General features: G+C 38.4%; 3 protein-coding genes across 3 annotated transcripts; all 3 read right to left on the bottom strand.

Annotated features, from left to right (window-relative positions):
- Positions 1-8,076: 8,076 nt before the first annotated feature.
- Positions 8,077-8,937, bottom strand: LOC128861778 (uncharacterized). Its single transcript, XM_054100159.1, has one exon. The coding sequence runs from the start codon at positions 8,935-8,937 to the stop codon at positions 8,077-8,079; it is 861 nt and encodes a 286-aa protein (XP_053956134.1).
- Positions 8,938-9,065: 128 nt separating this feature from the next.
- On the bottom strand, positions 9,066-9,842 carry LOC128861775 (uncharacterized). Its single transcript, XM_054100158.1, has one exon. It carries the CDS (start codon positions 9,840-9,842, stop codon positions 9,066-9,068), a length of 777 nt encoding a protein of 258 aa, XP_053956133.1.
- Positions 9,843-9,913: 71 nt separating this feature from the next.
- Positions 9,914-11,020, bottom strand: LOC128861774 (uncharacterized). Its single transcript, XM_054100157.1, has one exon. It carries the CDS (start codon positions 11,018-11,020, stop codon positions 9,914-9,916), a length of 1,107 nt encoding a protein of 368 aa, XP_053956132.1.
- Between the last annotated feature and the right edge of the window lie 7,530 nt (positions 11,021-18,550).

Here is an 18,550-nt window from a genome sequence, read left to right as displayed (position 1 = left end):
GTGTTATTAAAAAATAAAATGGAATTTTCGAACGCGAATAAGAGGCATATTTTGTATTTTTTTATAAAAGTTGTCAACTGCTGCTGCAGATATAAACACTGTTCACGGAGAGGATACTGTGACTGTAAACTGCGCAAAAGTGGTTTTCAAAATTCCGAAGTGGTAACTGCGACGTGGAGGATTCCCCGCGCGCTGGTCGTCCTGAAGTCTTTAACTCCGACGCCTTGCTCGAACTCGTGGGAGCTGAGCCAAATTTGACAGTCGCTATGATAGCTCAGAGGTCAAATTCATCGCATGGAACAGTTCACAGTGAATAGACGCAAAGTTTTGTTTCACCACGACAACACAAGACCTCATACCGCAAGGCAAATATTAGGCAAACTGAACGAGCTGGGATGGGAGCTAATGGCGCATCCACCATACTCTCCGTATATTGCACCTTGTGATTATCATCTTTTCCGTGGACTTCAGTCCCATATGAGTAACAAGAACTACTAATCAAAAGAAGCTATAAAAAAGGATATCGAAGCGTATTTTGGCTCCAAGGGCAAACAATTTTTTGAGCAGCGAATTAAAAATTTGCCTAAACGTTGCGAAGACATTGTAAATAATAAAGGAAAATATATTATTGATTAATAAATACTTTAAACATCTTTTTTATTAATTCTAAAACCACCTTTAAAAAACACACGAACTTATGGACTGACCTGATATATCTGAAAATTTTTTGCAGTGGAGAAAAAAAAGGTTGAAAATTAAAATTAAAAAAATTATTAACAATTCTTTATTAAAAAACTATATGAATATAGCAAATCAACTAAGTCCAGTTTGAAGAAGACAATCGGTCGAGAGTTGCTTAAGTTATGAGTCTAACCGTCTTAAAAATGTTGATTAGGGATAAACTGGCTACAAGTTACGGTAGGCATCGGATTAAGTGGTACTACGCTCAAATTTAAAACGGATATATCCAGAATTTTTCTCCCCCTTTAATTCCCTCAGTACGGCATTGGCTTGGTGTTAGGACCTCTTTAAAGCAAACTAAACAAATTTGTTGAAATTCATACAATAGCCTAACCTTATAATTGAAACGCGAATAGGTTTCTGTTTCTGCTTAAATTAAAAGTGATCTTGTTTCCACCTGGAAGCTAACTTTCGCTTTAGCAGCCCAGACCAGATAACAGCAAAATAGATTTTATTGACTAAATTTAAACTTACAGTTGTTGTCTGATGGGGTCGTAACAGTTCAAAACTCAGTTTTGTAAAACTTACACATTTCTTAAACTATTTTTCTGTATCTACTGTGTCTGGCTAATGTAATTCCTTTTATAACTGAGTGGAGTAATTTCTTCTATTCCGTTTTTGGGCAATCGCTTGAATGGGCACTCAGCACATCACCCACAAGAGGTTACTCATACGCCCCAGCGATTAGGTTTGTATACTCACTTAACGCTGATTCTTCTTCTTCTGATTGACAGCTAAAAAGTTGTTGTTATTTTGAACACATTTGATTAATGAACGTAACTTTCGTGCTACAGTTACGCTAGATTTAGATGTTACTTTAAGTTCTATGTGTTTTACTTGTGTTTAATACAGATGCTTTCCATTTCAATTCAACCGGGCTATTCGGGTCATGTTCTTCGATTTCGATGTAACTTAAATATGTTGCTCTCTGGTCAAAATAATGAGACACGTATTTTTTTGTTCGCCCGAAAAAAATTTTTTTGAAGAGTTATCGGCAATTTTGTTTTTCGCCTCAAACTCGATTTTTTTTAATTATATAAGAAAAATTTTTTTTAAATGCCCATAACTTAGTCAAAAATGAACCGATTTTAATAATTCTGGGTTCAAAATGATCGTAATTACTTACACAAGCGACTTCGTGTAGAAACAATTGCAAAAAAGTAGTTGAAAATTTTTTATTTAGCAAAAAAGAAAAAAAATTGAAATTTTTTCAAAATTCAATATTTCAAAAAGTGTATTTTTTTTTTTTTATAACTTTTTCCAAATCAAAAAAACATCTCAAACTTTAATTGAGCTGCATGCCTAGTAGCTAAGATGAGTTGTTTTTGAGTAATGAATTTTTGAGTAAACACCCTGTTTCGCACTTTTTGTTTTTTGCAAAATAAAAAATTTTCAACTACTTTTTTGCAACTATTTCTAAATGAAGTCGCTCGTGTAAGTAATTAAGATTATTTTGAACCCAGAATCATTCAAATCGGCTTATTTTTGACTAAGTTATGAGCAATTAAAAAAAATTTTCTTATATAGATTCTTTCCATTTCAATTCAAAAGGGCTATTCGGGACATGTTCTTCGATTTCGATGTAACTCAAATATGTTGCTCTCTGGTCAAAATAATGAGACACGTATTTTTTTGTTCGCCCGAAAAAAATTTTTTTCAAGAGTTATCGGCAATTTTGTTTTTCGCCTCAAACTCGATTTTTTTTAATTATATAAGAAAAATTTTTTTTTAATTGCTCATAACTTAGTCAAAAATACGCCGATTTGAATGATTCTGGGTTCAAAATGATCGTCATTACTTACACGAGTGATTTCATGTAGAAATAGTTGCAAAAAAGTAGTTGAAAATTTTTTATTTTGCAAAAAACAAAAAGTGCGAAACAGGGTGTTTACTCAAAAATTCATTACTCAAAAACAACTCATGTTAGCTACTAGGCATGCAGCTCAATTAAAGTTTGAGATGTTTTTTTGATTTGGAAAAAGTTATAAAAAAAAAAACTTTTTGAAATATTGAATTTTGAAAATATTTAAATCTTTTTTCTTTTTTGCTAAATAAAAAATTTTCAACTACTTTTTCGCAATTGTTTCTACATGAATTCGCTTTTGTAAGTAATTACGATCATTTTGAATCCAAAATTATTAAAATCGGTTCATTTTTGACTAAGTTATGGGCATTTAAAAAAATTTTTTTCTTATATAATTAAAAAAAATCGAGTTTGAGGCGAAAAACAAAATTGCCGATAACTCTTGAAAAAAATTTTTTTCGGGCGAACAAAAAAATACGTGTCTCATTATTTTGACCAGGGCGCAACATATTTAAGTTACATCGAAGTCGAAGAACATGTCCCGAATAGCCCGGTTGAATTGAAATGGAAAGCATCTACAGACATACTTACATATTTTTTCAATAAGATCATGTCGAAATAAAAAAATTTCACGTGATATATTAACTAAACTGATTTTTATATTAACTAAACTGCTTTTTATGCATACACTTTCCATACTGCATGTAATATGACTTCCCTACAGCATCTACCAATGGACTAGATTATGTGGACTTTAAAAATATCTACGACTCACTGGCATGGATTTACGACATCAGAAAGCTACATGAAAAATGTGTTGTGTGTTGAACCTCACCATAAACTTAAATCAGAAGTGCAACTTGTCATGAAGATTTGGCCCAAGTAACTGAATAATAAAACTAGGTTTCACATACTCCGCCAAAACACCATAGCCGCTTCAACCAATTACGTTCACTTATCTTTATTATAAAACTCCTATAATAATATTTTTTAAGTATATAAGCCCCGGAGTGGTCCCTCTGCTGAGAATATCGCAGCTGTGGCTGAATATGTCGACGAGTTGACCCGCCTCGCAATTGGACATCAATTAACTATCATTACAAAGAATTTTCATATAAAATTTGAAGATATTGCCCTACTGAACTGATAGCTGCTAACGACCAAACTTCAGCTTAAGCCATCCGGAATCTCGATCACGAGAACGACAATTTTTCTCCATTATGAGCAACGATGACTAAAGGGTGTTTTTTAAGATCTTTAGGAAAGTTCTTCAAACAAACACACGTAAAATTCAGAAATATTGATGAAATTTGTATTCAAATCGATAGTACCGTCCATATAATTTAATGTTTGAAGATTATTTCATGCAAATGTTGACCGCGACTGCGCTTCAAATGGTCCATCCGCTTAGTCCAATTTCCGCTTACTCTTTCCAATGTTTCGGCCGATATCTCACGAATAAATGCTCTAATGTTGTCTTCCAATGCGTTAATTGAAGCAGCCTTGTCTGAATAGACATGAGCTTTAACATAGCCCCACGAAAAATAATCTAAAGGCGTTACATCGCACGATCGGGCTGGCCAATTGACAGGTCCCGAACGTGAAATAAAATGTTCACCGAACTCGCCTCTCAACAAGTCCATTGTTACGCGTGTTGTGTGGCATGTGACACCGTCTTGCTGAAACCACATGTCATGCAAGTCAAGCTCTTGCATGTTGCGCTCATTCCCAGTTACGTTACGATTCGTAGCATCTTTGAAGAAGTACGGTCCAGTGATACCTCCAGCCCATAAACCACACCAAACTGTGACCTTTTCTGGATACATTGGTAGCTCTTGCAATTCTTCTGGCTGATCTTCACTCCAAAATCGACAATTCTGCTTATTTACGTACCCATTGATCCAAAAATGAGCTTCGTCGCTGAATACAATTTTTCGATAAAAAAGTGGATCTTCGGCCAACTTTCCAAGAGCCCATTCACCAAAAATTCTGCGTTGCGGTAGGTCGTTCGGCTTCAATTCTTGCACCAGCTGTATTTTGAAAGGCTTCACACCTAAATCCTTTCGCAAAATTTTCCACGTTGTTGAGCAACAGAAGCCCAATTGCTGCGAACGGCGACGAATCGATAATTGATGGTCATCATCAACACTGACCGATACAGTTGCGATATTTTCTTCAGTTCGTGCTCTACCGAAGCGTGTTGGTGGTTTGATACCCAGTAATGTAAATTTGGTTCTAAATTTAGTCACAATAGCTCGAATAGAAGAAGCTCGAAAATGGAAGAAGCGCGCGATAAACTCTCTTTATAGAACACGCATTTTTGAAGTGAAAACTTCTTTAGAATCGTTGGGAGTGATTTGAGACTCGATGAAATGAAAAAGCGACACTCTTGGCTACGAAGCGTTATATGTTGATATACGTATATGTGTGTGGCTGCGTACTGCTGAGCCCCGCTAGTATAGTGAGTATTGTAGTATGTATACTACATTGCCTATTACTTGCTTTGGTGTTTAGTTCAAGCGTCATACGTGTGTATGTTTGTATGTATGCTAGTACGTATGTATGCGCGCCTGCGTATTACGGAGCCACGGTGAGCGAGAAGGCATTATGTATACCTATACTACACTACCTAATACTTGCTTAGACCAAGCGTCCTACAAATGTTTGTGTGTAAGTTAGTGCGACTTTGTAATATACGCGTTACAACGCTCATAATAGCAACCGCGTCTGGTGTATTGCGTCCTTTTTTTATATTCGTAAATATTTTCATGTTTAAATATTTACCGCAATTGCAGGCGGTGTTGCAATATACCACAATCAGAATGACGGTGCTCGTATTGTAACTCCACAGATAGATCTGAATGCACAGCAACTAGAATCACTGTCTGTTCAGCTCTCAAAAGTGGGAGAAATATGTGCATGCGAAACCAGATTGAGCAATGGAAAAACAGTTTTAATTGTGGCAATTTATATTTCAACGAATCAATCAATAAATAGTATCACGGAATTCATTCACGAAACTTTAATAAAGTATACACCAGAAGTATCTCGGATACTTAGAAAAGATTACGATAAAGTTCCAATGATTTTAAGTGGCGATTTTAACGTAAATTTTGCATAGGCCACAGCGGTTCCTTTAATTGGCTTTCTGAATACAACATTCAATTTAAAAATGTGTAACAATCGGACTGAATAGACAACACGATCAAAAACAACAATTGACCCGGTATTTCAAAGATATGTTGACAACATCGAAACCAAAGCATTTGTATCATATTTTAGCTATCATAAGCCACTCGTATCATTTGTTGAAATTGAAAACATTGAGGATGAATAATAATAAAATGAAGAAAATAAAATATGAACTTTATAGCAATATTATAATGAACCTATAATTATCTTGCTCCTAATGCTGCTTTCGTCTTATTCTCTCTCAGTTTGTTTTACGGAAGGTTTCACTTCTATCGCGTCTAACCGTTAGACTGGTATTTTTTATATTTTATAATTCATTGATTTGCAAGCGTTGTTCGTTTGTAAGACGATTCATGGTTAAATTATTGACCAAACTGAAGATGTTTGACAGTGAAACGAGACACGAAACTCGCGTCAGCTGTTTAAACCAACTGTTTAAAAAGATAATAGCTAAAAACTCACCCGTTACTTATAGTATATGTCCATATCCATCTTTACGCTTTTATTCTTTTTCATGTAACTGTTATGTGAACAAAATACCCTTGTCCAAAAACGCGCAGGTAAAAAAAACCCTGGCATTTTCTTGTTCACTCAAACGGTATACTATAACATTAAACTCATTGAAGAGTATCAGTAACTTAAAATCAAAAAAAATTCCGCAGAAATGTGCATTTTTCGAATAAATTTAGCACATCCTAAACTCCATCCTGTTGCCAATATATTCTTATTGGATTTTTCTGCTTCCTACCCACTGCAAATCTGAAGTAATACTCTGTCGATTCTTTTATCTGCCATCACTTGGTATGCATTGTATTTTATTTGATTTTACACAATTTTATCTCGTTGTATTTTTGTTTTTTGTGAGAAATTCCAGAAACATTATTAAATTCGTTTTAGTCGCAAAGAGCGAATGGCGCAAAGCAATCGGCTAGATAAATTTGACGTTGTTGGAAATGGAGATGTCACCAACTGCAGAATTTGTAACGTATGCAGTCTGTTAGACTTTTCCAAATACTTAAGTTTAATATTTTTTACTCTCGTTTCCCAACTTGCACGTTATGAGCTGATTGCAAGTTCAATTGTGTGCGCGTGTGTAGGTGCACCCAGTCGAAAATGGTCATGTATAGTCATGTATAGTAGAGAAGTTTCCATTCTGCCGTCGGAATGTCGGGATTTTGACGTTGGAAAAGGAGTTAGGAAACGTTTTCCTTAATGGTGCTAGATATTCGGACCTTTTTTCTGGGTTCGCTTGGAATGTTGTTCCTATCCACTATTTCGAGTTTTACGCCGTTTCATAAACCCTCCAGTGTCGGGACAGTGAACCATTTTAGCGTCGCATCATCATGGGCTTTCTGTCTTCTTCCGCATTTGAATTTTGACCGCCACTAGGCACCTCCTGACCATGACTGCAACAAGGTTCTATACATCTGAAGTTGGGTTAGGTTATGGTGGTAGTCGGTCAGGCAGATATAAGCAGAGTGGAGTGATTCCCCATTCACCAATGATTCATAAACCTATTAGAATAATCCAGCCTAATATTATTACGCGCGTTTGTGTAATATACCAAGCAAACGCATTGCACGAATGTTTAAGCAAAAATATACAACGTGATCACTTCGAAGCTGTACAAGCAATGAATTTTATTGAGCGTCTCATTTTTAAGTACAAAGGAAAATAACTGTTTAAAGCTAACTGTGCATAAATACCATATGAATGTATGTATAGATGAATTCGAAGAAATAATACCAATACATAGTAGATATGTTATGGTACATAGGAAGTTGCTATAAATTAAGGTGGTGCCAGATTGGACGAATTCTGAACATCCTGCCCGGTTGAGCGCTGGCCTCAAAATGCTCTGCGTCCAGAAGCCGGCACAATTTCTGTACCGCACGAGTCATCATACCGTTCGCCGTCTGAAGCGTGACATTACGTATTAAACCATTGCTGCCCGGATGAACCGCAGTTTCGCGCCCTAAGCGCCAATATGTTGGTGGTAAGTTCTCATGTCTTACGATGACTATGTCGCCGATCTTTACGTCCCTTGATTTAATCTGCCACTTGTTTTGAGTTTGAAGAGTAGATAAATATTCCTCGCTCCATCGTTGAGAAAATTGTTGATGTATCTGACGCAGCCAGAGCCAGTGCTTAATACGGTTGGACGGAATTGTTCTGGTGTCAGCTTCAGGGACTGCAACCAGTGGAGCGCCAACCAGAAAGTCGGCAGGGGTCAAAGCTAACTTATCATTGGGATCCGCATATATAGGTGTTAGCGGACGAGAATTTAGGCATGCTTCAATGCGTGTCGCCAAAGTCTGAAGTTGGCTATACCATAATGACTACGCTCCAACGAGGCGCACCAAATGATATTTGGCAGATTTTACCGCAGCCTCCCAGAGTCCACCTTGATGAGGAGCGCTGGGAGCGATAAAGTGCCAATGAGTACCGAGATTCACCAAACTTTGTTGGTTGTTGTCGTTCTGCCAAGCAGCCAAGTCTTCTTTAAGCAAACGGTTAGCACCTGTGAACGTAGTACCGTTGTCACTATAGAGATCTCGACATGGACTTCGTCTACTTATAAATCGCGTAAATGCATCTAAGAATGCGGGTGATGAAAGATCATCAACAACTTCAATATGCACGGCCTTGGTCGCCATGCAAACAAAAACAGCTAGATATGTTTTGATCGTTGTACGCGACCTTTTTGTGCCGATGCGCACTGTAAAAGGCCCGCAATAGTCGACGCCTGAAGATATAAATGGCCGTGCTGCAGTAATGCGATGCCTGGGTAAGGATGCCATCTGCTGAGATAACGTTACGCCTCGATGTCGTCGGCAGATAACACAAGTCTGCACAAAGCTTCGGACTGCTTGCCTTCCGTTCAATATCCAGTACCGTGCGCGAAGAGTTTGAAGAGTGATTTGCGCCCCACCATGAAGCGTGGTTTCATGTGCGTGTCGGATGAGTAAGTGTACCAAACGCCCATGCTTCGGTAAAATTATCGGAAAACGTCGCTCTTCTGGAAGGTCAGCGTGACCAATACGACCTCTGACTCGCAATATGTCGTTACAATCTATGTAAGGGTTCAATGACCTTTGTTTGCTGGAGCTGGATATTTCCGATCCCTTACGAATCAGAGACATATCAGTCGCAAAGGTATATTGCTCGTTCCGGATTAGCACGTTAAGAGCATCGTCCATTTCTGTAGGATTGACGATCAGTCTTCGCAAATGTCGGCGAACTGGTAGCCACCGAAGTACGATTGCCACGGTACGAAGAAGCTTTTGCAATGAACTAAAGCGTTCGCTTAATGAAATTATTTGGCCGTCTAGACGTCGAGTTGTAAGAATGCTCGCATGTGCCGTCGAATGCTCGCAAATGATGACACTCTCTGTTCACCACGTACAATGTCAAGCTCGTCATCTTTTAATTCGATCCCAAAGGGAATTGGTAGCTGTTTGTCCATAAGCCATTTTGGCCCTTGCCACCACAACTGATGTTCAACCAGTTCTGATGCTCGGATACCTCTACTGGCACAGTCTGCCGGATTTTGTGCAGACCGTACATAATGCCAACGATCTGGTGATGTCAGCTCTTGAATGTGACGAACACGATTGGAAATGTACGGCTTGAGAGTAGTTGGAGGTTTACGTAACCAACATAACACGATTCGCGAGTCGGACCATAAATGATAAGAAGTGTCCGTTAGACGTAAAGCAGTCCGCACATTGTCCAGTGTGGATGCGAGTAAATGTGCCGCACAAAGTTCTAGGCGAGGAATCGTTGCACCCTTGAGTGGCGCCACTTTGGTGCGAGCTGTTAGCAATGATACAGTTGACCGACCTTCACCTTCTGTTGTCCTAGTATAGAGGACAGCCGCATAGGCAAGTGGACTTGCATCACAAAACCCAAGCAGCGTAGTAGTCTTACCCTCAGCCAAACCTAACCATCGTGGTACACGGATACGGTTTATACCGTCAAGTTCTCTGTAAAATAAATCCCACGTATTTTGAAGTGCATCTGGGAGTGGTGCATCCCATTCAAAGCCAGCAGACCACAACTTCTGAATAAATATCTTCCCGGTAATAACAATTGGAGCAAGCATGCCAGTAGGATCAAATAGTTTGGCGATCTCACTTAAAACCCGACGTTTTGTGAGACATCCGATGTTCTGGTTTAGATTCGCTTTGAACAAAATTCTGTTGTTGGGTCCCAACTTAAACCAAGCACAGTTGCCGTCGATGGTTCACTTGCTAACTCTACGATTGACGAATTGTTACTAATTAAACGCTTTACAACCTCACCACTATTAGAATTCCATTTTCGTAAACGGAACTGTTCGGCCGACAAAATCGCACTCACATTGACAGCGAGTTCGAAGGCTTTATCCTCAGTGTCACAACTGATGAGAAAATCATCTGCATAAAATGATGACAGAATCGCATCGCGCGCAACAATCGACTGATGGCCATCTGCGACTACGTTGTAGTTATCATAACTGCATTGATTGAGTGCGCGAACTGCATTGTACGGGCTACAAGTCATCCCATACGTCACTGTAGTTAAACGGTATACTGCTAGGTCAGTGTCTGGTGATTCTCTCCAAATAATGCGTTGGAAATCCCTATGTTCGGGAGTTATCAGAATTTGACGGAACATTTTCTCGATGTCTGCTGTTAATGCTACGTGAAAACACCGAAAACGAAAGATGATATTTACAAGTGGTTCTTGAATCGTGGCTCCCACCAACTGGATGTCGTTCAGTGAGAGGCCGCTCGTGGTCCGCGCTGAAGCATTGAACACAACGCGGAACTTTTCCAGAACCGCGTGATGAGGGATGTAGTAGTTGACCCCCCCATCTCCAATGTGACTAACGGGTTCCATATGGCCGAGGTCCGCGTATTCGCGCATGAAGGCAATGTATTTTTTCTTGAGCTCACAATTCGCTGCTAGTCGTCGTTCAAGAAGGTGAAATTGTCGTAAAGCATGGGCGTATGAGTTGCCCAAAGCCGGTGCGTCAGGATGAAATGGTATATGAACCATGTAGCGCCCTTCCCTTGTGCGGGAGTGTGTGGTCAAAAAGATTTTCTCACATTCATCTTCGCCGTTACAATCTTGTGAAGGCACTTCCTCTAACTTCCAAAAACTTCTTACGAGCTCCTCCAAGCGTGCGTCCTCTTCGTTGGGTGCTGAAGGAAAGAGTTGGCGGCGTTGCTGGCTGCGCTGCTGGTACTGGACCGAAGACAACCCAGCCGAAGCGGGTTCGCTGGGCGTGCGGCTCATTGAGACCACCGAGTCTTATGTCCCCTTCGACTGCTTTTCCCCATACATCCGCACCAATAAGAATGCCGATATTGCTAGGAATGCTGAACTGCATATCGGCCAATTCTAGACCATTCAAATGCTGCCACCGTGTCATGTCAATATGCACTGTTGGGATGACCTTAGTAATTGACTGCATGACAAGTGCAACGATTTCCAAACTGAAGCTGGAATAGAGCGATTTTAATGTGAGTGTGACACGCCCACGTGTACGTGCGTAGGAATAAGCTCCGATTCCTTCCACCAAAACTTCGCATTTGCTCCTATGAAGAGACAAAGAGTTAGTTAATTTATCTGTTATAAAACTGACCTGTGATCCGGGATCACATAGCACCCGCGCCAGACGTCCATTGGTAGAGTTGCCGCATGCGTATACACGCGCAGTTGCCAATAACACTGTTGAACTCGCGTTGGCAAGGCAACCTACCACAGCAGGCTCTAGTCAGAGATTCGAATTTCCGGATGCAATAGCAGTGGCGGCTCCTTCCGGACACGTTGACACTGACTCTGATGGATTCTGAGATAATGATTCGCGGCAAAGTAATGAGTTGTGCTTACGACCACAGTGACGGCAATTCCCCGATGGACATTGTCTTGCTGAATGACCTTGCTTTAGGCAGTTAAAACAAAGCTTTGCAGTCCTTGCAGCAGTAATTCTGTCTTCGTATTTCATCACAAGAAAGCGTGTGCATTTCATAATACGATGTGCACCTTGGCAGTATGTGCATTTACCCTCCTCTGCAGATACGACGTGCGATTTAACAGCTCTTGACGGACCACCAGCGCGTTGATGGCTCTTGGACGTAAATTCAACCCCATTGCTCCATGTGACAACTGTTGTGCAGAGGCTATGAGCCCGCTGACCCAAAAACGTAAGCAGCTCATCGGGGCTCGGAATTTCGGTGGGTGAACAGCTCATGTTCCATTCGCGCTGTGTAGTTATCGGAAGTTTGGAAACTATTATCCGTACGACCATAGCATCCCATTCGGCCACTGGTAAACCCATGACATGTAAAGCTCTTAGTGATTCATGTACCGTGTCGCCGATGAACAGTAACGCAGTTGGTGTGTCCTCAGTTGTCGGCTTGATATTGAGTAAGCGTGACACATGGGTCTCAGCCAGTTGCCTTCTATTGTCAAAACGTTCTTTAAGCGCCTTCCATAAATCAGCGTATCCCCCAGAATATACACTCCCGACGAGCGGTACAGCACTTGCGCTTACTGCCTGCCGCAACTTGCCTAACTTGTAGGCCTCAGGATAGTCTGTATTGTGGACAAGCAATTCAAAAACGTCCTTAAACGCCAGCCAATTCTGCACAGTTCCATCGAACGTTGGAATTGTAAGCGGTTCTAACTTAACCTCACATTCTTGCAAACGCATCACAGCAGACTGACTCGGTTTTGCACCCATGATTGCACGGTTCAAGTGGGTACATGCATTGTTGTAAATTTGTTCAACCTCTTCCCATAACTTCTCGTGGGCCTCCAACTCGGCGTTTGCTGCATTGCCCACCAACAGTTCATGGTTGGTCACGAAACGTGCATAATGTGTTGACAATGATTTCGACTCTTGCTCAAGATGAAATTCATCAAATGCACCCTGCTGGAATCCACTCACCCGATCGTGTATGCGTTTAATGACCTTTATTGCCGAAGCGCGCAAATTTAATTCTGCCATTAGCGAAAAAATAATTTAAATAAACGGTTCTATTTCACAATTTAATTATTTGTCTTCACAGGAGGCACCAAATGTTTAAGCAAAAATATACAACGTGATCACTTCGAAGCTGTACAAGCAATGAATTTTATTGAGCGTCTCATTTTTAAGTACCAAGGAAAATAACTGTTTAAAGCTAACTGTGCATAAATACCATATGTATGTATGTATAGATGAATTCGAAGAAATAATACCAATACATAGTAGATATGTTATGGTACATAGGAAGTTGCTATAAATTAGGGTGGTGCCAGATTGGACGAATTCTGAACAACTACTTCAACATAATAACAGTGAATTGGAAGCTGTGTGCCCAGACGTGAAAACGTTCATACCTTTCGACTGTGTTTCGCCTCCTAATCGCCTCTCTTTTTAGCCACTTTAGAAAAGGCAGAACCAACACCGCTGTTGTTGCAGCTGAGGATGTTAATATTGCGTAATATTTAATTATAATACTCTCATCACCAAAATACTTTCCAAATATCTTCCTTTAGATGTCATCAATGTAGAAGTGATGATGAAGATTTATGAACTTACTTTGACGTATTCAACTTAAAAGGATTAATGACTTGTTGCTAATTTATTAATTACTTGCAAAGAATTTGCTTCGCATCTTAAATTTAATCAGCAAATATATTTGCATGGATAACATACGCCATCAGACAAAGAGCTAATGTGCCTGCTTACATACATACATATAATAATATTCATCTAATGTCATAATTACACTGCTAAATGCTTTGTTGGCCTAACTGCTCGGCAAAACATATTTATAATAGCATAAACGTATAGCCTCCGTAATCTTGGGGGATTGTATGCATGCGTATGTATATTATTTCAAAATTAAGGTAATTATCTTACAATAATTCAATCTCTCTCACAGCGCTGCCTTTCGCGTCTCTTCATTATTCATGTGCATTCGCCATGAACAGAGTTATTTTTGGTGCTGAGTTATTTTCGGTGCTGTGGCTTCTATGCTGATTGTTGCCTGTTGACGCTTGCCTGCTTTTTAGCCTGTCAAAGCAGCTATCAGAATAGCGACAGTTTATTTCTGCTCATTAACTTTTTGACATTTTCTTAAGTTTTGTGTTGACTTTCCACAATTTCAGCAGTCTTTTTTTTCTTTGCTACTGAAACTGTCTTGCGAACGTGACTGTCACTATACTGTGACGAATCTACGCTATGCTTTTGGATAAGCGTAATTTTCAAATTCAGAAACAAGCTCTCAAGCATATAAATTGTATAATAAAACTAAAAATAAAAAAATGTGTAGGAATAAGACTTTTGTACTTGCACCACATTTGCCTGAAGCGATCGCCATTTAAAGTGCCTGCTATACCAAAGCGTAAATTTTTGGTGACCATTAGAAGGAAATTAACCTAAGATTTGCATTAATGACAAACAAATTAAGTGTAATTGTATTCCGAACGAAATAAAATAAAACCAACTGAAAAAAAGCCCCGCACTTTCTAGCACAGACAAAGAAATTTTCCCCACCTATTTACTAAATTTAAAATCTAATTTGAATCAACATTTAATTGTGAAATGTGCACAACGTGAGACGAAGTTGTACATAAAATTGAAGATTGAAAAATCGGAAGTGCTTATAAAGCTTGTGTCGTCTGCATTGAAATAATAGGTACAATTTTGTTTGCAAAAGCCTTGAAAAAACTATTGAATGTTATACATACAGGTGTTTGTAATAGGGATGCTCCAAAGTTGGCATGCAGTGACGTCCGCCTAACTTTTCGTTTTCCTATTTAGTTATGAAACACGATATCATCAAAATAAGTTAAACGATTGAGTAGCACGAGTAAATTATAAAACAAAATAAAGCTAGTGAAGTCTTGGGATTTGAGCGCGCTAGACTATTCTGCAGGTCTACGTGTTAGACACATTAACCATAGAATCATAACATACATTAACTTGGGCTCTCATAATTAACCCCATTTATCTTTTCCCAATACTCGCAAAATTACATATTCTTCGTGCTAAACTATTTTCGGTAATTTTTTATATATTTCATTGTATCATATAAACCTCACAAATCAAAATTCCAAGTTTTTTTTTTTAAATTTCACAAAAAATTCAAAAAAATTTCATCAAACTTTATAACTTTTTAGTCACAATTTCAATAAACTTCTAGCAGTTTTGCATACTCCTGGGAAGTCGCTGAAAGCTTCAGTGGAGGATAAAACCATCATTAAAATAGGGTATGAGAGTTTAAGTTAAGTATACTGGATGACCAGAGACCATTCTGGTTCATAGCGATACCACATCAAAGTCTTTTTTTAGCGAAAATATGCATTACTCAAGATGCGCAAACTGCTTTAGGAGTCGCTCAAACTCCAGTTCAGGGATAGATTCTAGTCTTTCAAAATTGAGAGTAAGCAGGTAGTATAGTCTAGCCTATAGTCGAGAGAGCTGGACATTAACATAGAAGATGCTCCAGAGTCTCTTTTGTACTCGGCTCATTACATTTCCTGCAAGCATCGTTAAAAGCTAGATTTAACTTATAAGCACACCGCAATTAGGCAGTGCCCTGTTAGTATACAAACTAAAGCTCTACAGTATTATCTATCAAACGAAATAACCTATAATACTATACCTGCAATTGATTAAACTAAGCCTCATTTCCTTCTATGCCTTTATACCCCGGCACCCAATATATATAAAGTCTGCGGTTACAACCGAGCTTGTTAATTGCTTCCTTACACTCATGGATACTTTTGGATGATTTTATCACTTCTATAGCCGATTGGTTATCTATGTAGTAGTTTACTGAGCAGTTAATTATTGCATTTGTACATAAAAACTCTGCTGCTTTCTTGGCAGAATAGATCTCAACTTGAGACACAGTGCAATAGTTAGGGAGTTCAAATGATATTTTATGCTTAATTTGGCACAATATATACCAGCGCCAGCAATCTCTTCCATTTCTGATCCATCGGTAAATACATTGCTGGTGCCACTTCTCGGAACTAAGCCTTTGTGCCATCCATCGTATTCGATAATGGCAGGGTATGAGAGATTAACAACAATTTTTAAATTATTAATCCCGTACATATACGGGGAATGCTGCTGAAGTGACAGTCCTTGGTCGGATATAAGTCCGGGTCGTTTCGGTAACGTAGAACCGACTGTCGTGGTAACGACAAAGGGCGCTCGGGCGGTCCGGTTCGATAGCAAAACTTTAAATGCGTTTGTTTCAAAACTATGTTTTGTGAACTGGTGATCACTGCAACTTAAAAGCCACTTCGTAGATTGCAATAAAATTTAAACTGGTTTTGAAAAACATAAAATGATCCAAGTATTTGTTTTTTCAAAAATGTCTATTTTTTTTAACAATTAATTTTCGGTTTTTTTCTCCAAAATCTGAAAAATAATTCCTGAGGCAGCATTTTGTTAATTTAAAAAAAAAAAGCTTCGATCAGGCACAAGATTATCTATTAATAAAACTATATTAATTTCTCTTATCCGATTGATTTTAGATGAATCTCCTAAGACTTGTGATGATCACCGCAAGGGATTTCTGGAGAAATTATTTATTTATTATTTAGCTCCTCTGTTAATTGAATTTTGTAAGGATGGAATCTTTTTGTAAAATCCGCCAAACTGTCGATGCATGAGCATCTAATTGTTGAGAACGTCGATATACTCGTATCGCAGTTGAAGTTGTTCAGCAACACTTTGCGCTACAGCGGCAATATTCTCAGCAGAACGTCCAGTTTTTGATCAGCTAGTCATTTTTTTAACTTCAACAGAACCATTTTTTTTTTTAACTTTTTACCAACCTTTGAAATGTCGACTCATTTGGATCATTATGTTCACCAAAAAAATCACGAATTTTGTGATATGTTGTTCTTAAAGATTGACTCAATTTCACAATAAGTTTCAGTACCTTAAGGCGCTATTCTATTGTGTGAAATTGTGTGTCTACTTGACAAATGTCAAAGGCGACCTTTAAAAAGTTACCGTCTAAGAATTGTTCACTACTGGCATCTAGGCCTCACTTTTGAAGAACCCTTTATTTTATATGTTTCATAAGTATTAAAGTAATTAGAATCAAATCCCCGCGTAGCATTCGCTTGTGGTTTTCATATTTCGATAAATCTATTAAATCCCGATATGGTTAGTTTATATATATATTTTTTTTACTTATTGATTTTTTTTATATTAATTTGGTAGCGTTCCTCTAATCGCTCCATTTCTTTTGCATTCACTGTTTTTTTTCCAAGTGACATATTCCTTCTCCACATTTCTGTTTAGTTTATTGCTTTAATTTGTAGCTGAGTTCATTGAAACCATGTCGCTAAAATTTGTTCCAAAAACTTCTGCCATGGTCTGACTGCCTTCAGATGTGATATTTAGTCCCCCTTTTTTTAAGTATACAATTGGAGTCGCCAAATATCCTCATCCTCGTTAAAAATATCCTCATCAATGTCATCGATTTCAGTATTGTTGACATTACATACATGAATCTCCTGTTGCAATAGAGACATCTCATATTCGCTAATATGAACCCACATCAAAATAAGTAACTGTTTTATTAGTAACTTCTTTACACACCGCGCCATTTACATGTGTGGTTAGTTTTGGTTACCCATACTATTTTCATCACTCATGCAATTATGTTACTTTTCGCTATATCCTTATTTAGGTCTTAGACCTTATTTTCTTATTCGAAGCAATCAACTTTTGGGGTACATTCTATTTTTTTATAATAAATTAATTAAATTTATCAGTTTTACATAATCTCAATCTATAAGAGACATCTCGTGTTTATTTATTTATTGAAGTAAAAATTAGTCAACAAATACAAAATGTCTTATAGACTAATACAAATGTTTTAACAAAAGGTATAATAATAATCTTGTTGTTGAAGTGGTTGAGTATTTCTGTTGAAATGATCCTAATTAATGCTCCTATGAAACGCTCTAATTCAAACTTAAGAGCTTTTTGGAGTGTCTACTTTGTTCCAATGGTAATTTATTGAAGTTTTAGCTCAGTATTTTACTTTTTGTTTTAGGCTGTTTTTGTTAAATCCAAACATGGGACTAGGTCCGGTGAAATTTACATCTGTCCCTTTTTTGGCTTGAAAGTCTGCCTTTTCGTTGCCGTCATATCCCTCATGTCCGGGTACCCAAATTAATCAGACATTGTTTTTGGATGCCAGGTTATTGAGTGCCTTGTGGCATTCTAAGAGAGTTTTTGAGTTGTAGGTATAGCTATCTAAAGCTTTTAGAACAGACTGGCTGTCCTCGGGTATTCTAATCTTTACTCTCTTGTGGTTTCTAAGTTGCATGATATTTGCTGCTTCCGTTATTGCATATAATTCCGCTTGGAAGATGGTGGTGTCCCTGGTGAGAGTGAATGTTTTGTGGATTCTGGGCCCCACTACTCCTGTTCCTACACCATAAGGTGTTTTTGATCCATCAGTGTACCATTTTTGTGAATCATCATTCATCCATTTTGGGTTTGTTTTCCACTTGTTCCTGTATCCTTTTGTGAAATAGAGGGTTGGGTCAATGTGGTCTGAAATTTGAGCCATGCTTATGGTGTGTTTGATTCTATTTAGGATACTTAGGTGACCGGTGAAGTTGCCCAATTTGAAATTTTCTTTCATGTGTAGCATGAGTGCTTGCGTAGCTGCTTTCTCTTGGATTGCTATATGAAGTGGTGGGAGATTAAGGAGTACTTTCATACCAGCTGTTGGGGTAGTTCTCATAGCGCCTGTGATGCATAGGCAACTTCTTAGGCGTCGATGGATGAGC

This window comes from Anastrepha ludens, chromosome 4, assembly GCF_028408465.1.
Source record: "Anastrepha ludens isolate Willacy chromosome 4, idAnaLude1.1, whole genome shotgun sequence".
In the NCBI taxonomy this organism is placed as follows: Eukaryota; Metazoa; Arthropoda; class Insecta; order Diptera; family Tephritidae; genus Anastrepha; species Anastrepha ludens.
Note: the sequence above shows the minus strand (reverse complement) of the source record. Positions and strands in the feature narration are given on the sequence as shown.

What these genes read in the sequence shown, in the direction of transcription:
- LOC128861778 (XM_054100159.1), bottom strand. Translation starts at nt 8,937, where the DNA reads ATGGACGATGCTCTTAACGTGCTAATCCGGAACGAGCAATATACCTTT.
- LOC128861775 (XM_054100158.1), bottom strand. Translation starts at nt 9,842, where the DNA reads ATGCTTGCTCCAATTGTTATTACCGGGAAGATATTTATTCAGAAGTTG.
- LOC128861774 (XM_054100157.1), bottom strand. Translation starts at nt 11,020, where the DNA reads ATGAGCCGCACGCCCAGCGAACCCGCTTCGGCTGGGTTGTCTTCGGTC.